Below are 8,548 nucleotides of genomic sequence, written 5' to 3' on the forward strand. Positions count from 1 at the left end.
CTTGTGACCACGTAGCCCATTGGGTGACCACTCGGTGGCCATTGGTGGTCTTTGGTGACCACATCACCATTGGGTGACCCCTTGGTGGCCATTGGTGGCCTTTGGTGACCAGATCACCCATTGGTTGACCATTTGGTGGCCATTGGTGGCATCTTCTTACCACGTAGCCCATTGGGTGACCATTTTGTGTCCATTGGTGGCCTTTGGTGACCATATAGACCATTGGGTGACCACTTGGTGGCCATTTGTGACCTTATAGCCCATTGGGTGACCACTTGGTGGCCATTGGTGGCCCCTTGTGACCATATAGCCCATTGGGTGACCCCTTGGTGGCCGAGGCCCAGAAGCAAGTCAAGGCCTTGCAGGGCTACCTCAAGGTGGGGACCAATGGGAGATGATGGGGCCTGTGGGGTGAGTGGAGGTGGTTATCGGTCCATTGGTGGGTCTTTGGTGGCCATACAGACCATTGGGTGACCACTTGGTGGCCATTGGTGTCCCCTTGTGACCTTATAGCCCATTGGGTGATCACTTGGTGGCCATTGGTGGCCTCTGGTGACCATATAGCCCATTGGGTGACCACTTGGTGGTCATTGGTGGCCCCTTGTGACCACATCACCCATTGGGTGACCACTTGGTGGCCCCTTGTGACCTTATAGCCCATTGGGTGACCACTTGGTGGCCATTTGTGACCACGTAGCCCATTGGGTGATCACTTGGTGGCCATTGGTGGCCCCTTGTGACCATATAGCCCATTGGGTGACCCCTTGGTGGCCAAGGCCCAGAAGCAAGTCAAGGCCTTGCAGGGCTACCTCAAGGTGGGGCTAAATGGGAGATGATGGGGGCTGTGGGGTGAGTGGAGGTGGTTATTGGTCCGTTGGTGGGTCTTTGGTGGCCATACAGACCATTGGGTGACCACTTGGTGGCCATTTGTGACCTTATAGCCCATTGGGTGACCACTTGGTGGCCCCTTGTGACCACGTAGCCCATTGGGTGACCACTTGGTGGCCATTGGTGGCCCCTTGTGACCATATAGCCCATTGGGTGACCCCTTGGTGGCCAAGGCCCAGAAGCAAGTCAAGGCCTTGCAGGGCTACCTCAAGGTGGGGACCAATGGGAGATGATGGGGGCTGTGGGGTGAGTGGAGGTGGTTATCGGTCCATTGGTGGGTCTTTGGTGGCCATACAGACCATTGGGTGACCACTTGGTGGCCATTTGTGAGCACGTAGCCCATTGGGTGACCACTTGGTGGCCATTTGTGACCTTATAGCCCATTGGGTGACCACTTGGTGGCCCCTTGTGACCTTATAGCCCATTGGGTGACCACTTGGTGTTCATTGGTGGCCCCTTGTGACCTTATAGCCCATTGGGTGACCACTTGGTGGCCATTTGTGACCATATAGCCCATTGGGTGACCACTTGGTGGCCATTTGTGACCATGTAGCCCATTGGGTGACCACTTGGTGGCCCCTTGTGACCTTATAGCCCATTGGGTGACCCCTTGGTGTTCATTGGTGGCCCCTTGTGACCTTTTAGCCCATTGGGTGACCACTTGGTGGCCCTTGGTGGCCCCTTGTGACCACGTAGCCCATTGGGTGACCACTTGGTGGCCATTGGTGGTCTTTGGTGACCACATCACCATTGGGTGACCACTTGGTGTCCATTGGTGGCCCCTTGTGACCTTATAGCCCATTGGGTGACCACTTGGTGGCCATTGGTGGCCCCTTGTGACCATGTAGCCCATTGGGTGACCACTTGGTGACCATTGGTGGCCCCTTGTGACCTTATAGCCCATTGGGTGACCACTTGGTGGCCATTGGTGGCCATTTGTGACCACGTAGCCCATTGGGTGATCACGTGGTGGCCATTGGTGGCATCTTCTTACCACGTAGCCCATTGGGTGACCCCTTGGTGTTCATTGGTGGCCCCTTGTGACCTTATAGCCCATTGGGTGACCACTTGGTGGCCATTTGTGACCACGTAGCCCATTGGGTGACCACTTGGTGGCCCCTTGTGACCACGTAGCCCATTGGGTGACCACTTGGTGGCCATTGGTGGCCCCTTGTGACCTTATAGCCCATTGGGTGACCACTTGGTGCCCATTGGTGGCCTCTAGCAATCATGTAGCCCATTGGGTGACCACTTGGTGGCCATTGGTGGCCCCTTGTGACCTTATAGCCCATTGGGTGACCACTTGGTGTCCATTGGTGGCCTCTGGTGACCACGTAGCCCATTGGATAACGAATCAATGATCATTGTGTGCCCATTGGTTGCCCATTCTGAGATCACTGATTGCCCATTGGGTGGCCATTGATTGCCCATTGGATGGCCATTGATTGCCCATTGGATGGCCATTGATTGCCCATTGGATAGCGAATCAATGATCATTGTGTGCCCATTGGTTGTCCATTCTGAGATCACTGATTGCCCATTGGGTGGCCATTGATTGCCCATAGGGTGGCCACTGATTGCCCATTGGATAACGAATCAATGATCATTGTGTGCCCATTGGTTGTCCACCTGACACCACTGCTCTCCCATTGGTTGACCATCTGGTTATCACTTGGCGGCCATTGGTCACCTCTGGCCCCTCCCCCCCCCCCCCCTGCAGGACTCCCAGTTACAACTGGACGACGCGTTACGCGCCAACGAGGACCTGAAGGAGAACATCGCCATCGTGGAGCGGCGGAACAACCTCCTCCAATCGGAGCTGGAGGAGCTGAGAGCCGCCATGGAGCAGAGCGAGAGGAGCCGCAAGATGGCGGAGCAGGAACTGATCGAGGCCAGCGAGCGCGTCCAGCTCCTCCACTCACAGGTCGGGAGGACGGGATGGGCGGAGCTTGGCGGCCATATTGGTCGTGGCGGCCATATTGGTCATGGCGGCCATATTGGGGGGGTTGGTGGCCATATTGGTCGTGGCGGCCATATTGGGGGTTGGTAGCCATATTGGGGGTTGGTGGCCGTATTGGTCGTGGCGGCCATATTGGGGGGGGGGTTGGTGGCCATATTGGTCATGGCGGCCATATTGGGGGTTGGTGGCCATATTTGGGGGGTTGGTGGACATACTGGGGGAGTTGGAGGCCATATTGGGGTTGGCGGCCATATTGGTCATGGCGGCCATATTGGGGGGGGGTTGGTGGCCATATTGGTCATGGCGGCCATATTGGGGTTTAGTGGCCATCTTGGTCATGGCGGCCATATTGGGGTTTAGTGGCCATATTGGTCATGGCGGCCATATTGGGATTTAGTGGCCATCTTGGTCATGGTGGCCATATTTGGGGGGGTTGGTGGGTGAACTCCCACTGCTCCTCTCTTGCAGAACACCAGCCTCATCAACCAGAAGAAGAAGATGGAGGCTGACATCTCCCAGCTGCAGACAGAAGTGGAAGAAGCCATCCAGGAGTGCCGGAATGCTGAGGAGAAGGCCAAGAAGGCCATCACCGACGTGAGTCCATCATCCATCATCCATCATCCATCCATCATCCATCCATCATCCATCCATCCATCATCCATCATCCATCATCCATCCATCATCCATCCATCCATCATCCATCCATCATCCATCCATCCATCATCCATCCATCATCCATCATCCATCCATCATCCATCATCCATCCATCATCCATCATCCATCCATCATCCATCATCCATCCATCATCCATCATCCATCCATCATCCATCCATCCATCCATCCATCCATCATCCATCCATCATCCATCCATCCATCCATCCATCCATCATCCATCCATCATCCATCATCCATCCATCATCCATCCATCCATCCATCATCCATCCATCATCCATCCATCATCCATCATCCATCCATCCATCATCCATCCATCCATCCATCATCCATCCATCCATCCATCCATCATCCATCATCCATCCATCATCCATCATCCATCCATCATCCATCCATCATCCATCATCCATCCATCATCCATCCATCCATCCATCATCCATCCATCATCCATCCATCATCCATCATCCATCCATCCATCATCCATCCATCCATCCATCATCCATCCATCCATCCATCCATCATCCATCATCCATCCATCATCCATCATCCATCCATCATCCATCATCCATCATCCATCATCCATCATCCATCCATCCATCATCCATCATCCATCATCCATCCATCATCCATCCATCCATCATCCATCCATCATCCATCCATCATCCATCCATCCATCCATCCATCCATCATCCATCCATCATCCATCCATCCATCATCCATCCATCATCCATCATCCATCCATCATCCATCATCCATCCATCATCCATCCATCCATCATCCATCCATCATCCATCCATCCATCATCCATCCATCATCCATCATCCATCCATCATCCATCATCCATCCATCATCCATCCATCCATCATCCATCCATCATCCATCCATCATCCATCCATCCATCCATCCATCCATCATCCATCCATCATCCATCATCCATCCATCATCCATCCATCCATCCATCATCCATCCATCATCCATCCATCATCCATCCATCCATCATCCATCCATCATCCATCCATCCATCCATCCATCATCCATCCATCCATCATCCATCCATCATCCATCATCCATCCATCCATCCATCATCCATCCATCCATCATCCATCCATCATCCATCCATCCATCCATCATCCATCATCCATCCATCATCCATCATCCATCATCCATCCATCATCCATCATCCATCCATCATCCATCATCCATCATCCATCCATCATCCATCATCCATCCATCCATCATCCATCCATCATCCATCATCCATCATCAATCCATCCATCCATCCATCCATCATCCATCCACCTCTCCCCAACTTCTTCCCATCCTTCCCATACCTCGACCTCTCCCATTCCTTCCCTTCCATCTCCTTTTCCTCCACCTCTCCCATCTCTCTCCTTGTTCCATCTCTCCCGCTCATCCTCCCCATACCTCAACCTCTTCCATCTCTCCCGTACCTCCCCTTCCATCTCTCCCATTCCTCCACCTCTCCCATCTCTCTCCTTCTTCCTCCTCTCCCTTCCATCCTTCCCATACCTCAACCACTCCCATCTCTCCCCTTCCTCCACCTCTCCCATCTCTCCCATTCCTTCCCTTCCATCTCCCCTTCCTCCACCTCTCCCTATCATCCTTCCCATATCTCAACCTCTTCCATCTCTCCCGTACCTCCCCTTCCATCTCCCTTTCCTCCACCTCTTCCATCTCTCCCATTTCTCCACCTCTCCCATCTCTCTCCTACTTCCATCTCTCCCTCTCATCCTTCCCATACCTCTACCTCTCCCATCTCTCCCATACGTTCTCTTCCATCTCCCATTCCTCCACTTCTCCCATCTCTCCCATACCTCCCCTTCCATCTCCTTTTCTTCCACCTCTCCCTCTCATCCTCCCCATATCTCAACCTCTTCCATCTCTCCCGTACCTCCCCTTCCATCTCCCATACCTCTACCTCTTCCATCTCTCCCCTTCCTCCACCTCTTCCACCTCTCCCATACCTCCCCTTCCATCTCTCCCATTCCTCCACCTCTCCCATCTCTCTCCTTCTTCCATCTCTCCCTCTCATCCTTCCCATACCTCTACCTCTCCCATCTCTCCCATTCCTTCCCTTCCATCTCCCATTCCTCTCCCTCTCCCTCCATCCTTCCCATACCTCGACCTCTCCCATCTCTCCCATTCCTTCCCTTCCATCTCTCCCCTATCTCCACCTCACCCATCTCACCTCTTCCTCCACCTCTCCCCACCCTCCTCCTCACCCCACCTCTCACCTAGGCGGCCATGATGGCGGAGGAGCTGAAGAAGGAGCAGGACACGAGCGCCCACCTGGAGCGGATGAAGAAGAACATGGAACAGACCATCAAGGACCTGCAGCTGAGGCTGGATGAGGCCGAGCAGCTGGCCCTCAAGGGAGGCAAGAAGCAGCTGCAGAAGCTGGAGGGGCGCGTGAGGGAGCTGGAGAATGAGCTGGAGGCCGAGCAGAAGCGGAACGCGGAGAGCATCAAAGGGCTGCGCAAGTCGGAGCGGCGCGTCAAGGAGCTCAGCTACCAGGTGGGGCATCTAGAACGGGGTCGAGCTGGTGGCTGTAGGGACTTGGGTGACCTAGAACTTGGTAGACCTGGTGGTTGTAGGGACATAGGGTGACCTAGAATGTGGTAGACCTGGTGGTTGTAGGGACATAGGGTGACCAAGAATGTGGTAGGCCTGGTGGTTGTGCTTGGGTGACCTAGAATGTAGTTGACCTGGTGGCTGTAGGGACATAGGGTGACCTAGAACTTGGTAGACCTGGTGGTTGTAGGGGCTTGGGTGACCTAGAACATGGTTGACCTGGTGGCTGTAGGGACATGGGTGACCTAGAACATGGTTGACCTGGTGGCTGTAGGACCTTGGGTGACCTAGAACATGGTTGACGTGGTGGCTGTGGGGACATGGGCGACCTAGAACATGGTTGATGTGGTGGCTGTGGGGACATGGGCGACCTAGAACATGGTTGATGTGGTGCATGTAGGGGCTTGGGTGACCTAGAACGTGGTTGATGTGGTGGCTGTAGGGACATAGGGTGACCTAGAACATGGTAGACATGGTGGTTGGGCTTGGGTGACCTAGAACATGGTTGACGTGGTGGCTGTAGGACCTTGGGTGACCTAGAACATGGTTGACGTGGTACATGTAGGGATATGGGTGACCTAGAATGTGGTTGGCCTGGTGGTTCTGCTTGGGTGACCTAGAACATGGTTGACCTGGTACCAGGTGGAACATCTAGAACGGGGTTGATTTGGTGGCTGTAGGGATATGGGTGACCTAGAACGTGGCTGACCTGGTGGCTGTAGGGACATAGGGTGACCTAGAACTTGGTAGACCTGGTGGTTGTAGGGACTTGGGTGACCTAGAACGTTGTTGACCTGGTGGTTCTGCTTGGGTGACCTAGAACATGGTTGACCTGGTACCAGGTGGGACATCTAGAACGGGGTTGACCTGGTGGCTGTAGGGGCTTGGGCGACCTAGAATGTGATAGACCTGGTGGTTGTAGGGACATAGGGTGACCTAGAACATGGTAGACCTGGTGGTTGCGCTTGGGTGACCTAGAACGTGGTTGATGTGGTGGCTGTAGGGATATGGGCGACCTAGAACATGGTTGACGTGGTGGCTGTAGGACCTTGGGTGACCTAGAACGTGGTTGACGTGGTGGCTGTAGGGACTTGGGTGACCTAGAACATGGTAAACCTGGTGGCTGTAGGACCTTGGGTGACCTAGAACATGGTTGATGTGGTGGCTGTAGGGACATAGGGTGACCTAGAACGTGGTTGACGTGGTGGCTGTAGGGATATGGGCGACCTAGAACGTGGTTGACGTGGTGCATGTAGGGATCCACAATGATCCAGAAGATGGGGGACCCGTGGGGCTCTGTGAGCTTCGGACCCACACGTGACCCACACTTGGGGGTCGCCCCCCATGTGTCCCCCCCCCCCCCCCCCCCTTATAATAGACGGAGGAGGACCGTAAGAACATGGTGAGGCTGCAGGACTTGGTGGATAAGCTGCAGCTGAAGGTGAAGGCCTACAAGAGGCAGGCGGAGGAGGCGGTGAGTGGGGGGTGGGGGGGAGATGGGGGGGTGGGGGGTGGGAGATGGGTGGGAGATGGGTGATGGGTGAGCTATAGGTGGGAGATGGGTGGGAGATGGGTGGGGGATGGGTGGGGGGTGGGTGGGTGATGGGTGGGTGGGCTATGGGTGGGTGGGTGATGGGTGAGGAATGGGTGGGTGGGCTATAGGTGGGCTATGGGTGGGCTATGGGTGGGCTATGGGTGATAGGTGGGCTATGGGTGGGTGATGGGTGGGCTATGGGTGGGTGGGGGGTGGGTGGGAGATGGGTGGGCTATGGGTGATGGGTGGGCTATGGGTGGGAGATGGGTGGGGGATGGGTGGGCTATGGGTGGGAGATGGGTGGGCTATGGGTGGGTGATGGGTGAGGAATGGGTGGCTGGGCTATGGGTGGGCTATGGGTGGGAGATGGGTGGGAGATGGGTGGGCTATGGGTGGGTGGGCTATGGGTGGGCTATGGGTGATGGGTGGGCTATGGATGGGTGGGCTATGGGTGATGGGTGGGCTATGGGTGATGGGTGGGTGATGGGTGAGGAATGGGTGGGTGGGCGATGGGTGGGGGGTGGGTGGGAGGTGGGTGGGGGATGGGTGGGAGATGGGTGGGGGGTGGGTGGGGGGTGGGTGGGAGATGGGTGGGTGGGCTATGGGTGGGAGATGGGTGGGAGATGGGTGGGTGGGGGATGGGTGGGGGGTGGGTGGGCTATGGGTGGGTGATGGGTGGGAGATGGGTGGGTGGGGGGTGGGTGGGGGCTGGGTGGGCTACGGGTGGGTGGGAGATGGGTGGGCTATGGGTGATGGGTGGGTGGGCTATGGGTGGGCTATGGGTGATGGGTGGGCTATTGCTGGGAGATGGGTGGGTGGGCTATGGGTGGGTGGGGGGATGGGTGATGGGTGATGGGTGGGGGATGGGTGGGAGATGAGTGGGGGGTGGGTGGGGGATGGGT

At 55.7% G+C, this 8,548-nt stretch overlaps 1 protein-coding gene across 1 annotated transcript in view; it reads left to right on the plus strand.

Moving 5' to 3' along the window:
* LOC140264788 (myosin-7-like) overlaps positions 1 to 7,586 on the plus strand; it is a gene marked incomplete at both ends in the record, with an annotated part of 33,391 nt that extends 25,805 nt beyond the window's left edge. Inside the window, 4 exon segments of the mRNA XM_072360695.1 lie at positions 2,609 to 2,812; positions 3,317 to 3,442; positions 5,780 to 6,055; positions 7,491 to 7,586. Of these exon segments, the coding sequence (XP_072216796.1) occupies positions 2,609 to 2,812; positions 3,317 to 3,442; positions 5,780 to 6,055; positions 7,491 to 7,586 (702 nt within the window).
* Between the last annotated feature and the right edge of the window lie 962 nt (positions 7,587 to 8,548).

Source organism: Excalfactoria chinensis, unplaced genomic scaffold (assembly GCF_039878825.1).
Source record: "Excalfactoria chinensis isolate bCotChi1 unplaced genomic scaffold, bCotChi1.hap2 Scaffold_1020, whole genome shotgun sequence".
Classification (NCBI taxonomy): domain Eukaryota; kingdom Metazoa; phylum Chordata; class Aves; order Galliformes; family Phasianidae; genus Excalfactoria; species Excalfactoria chinensis.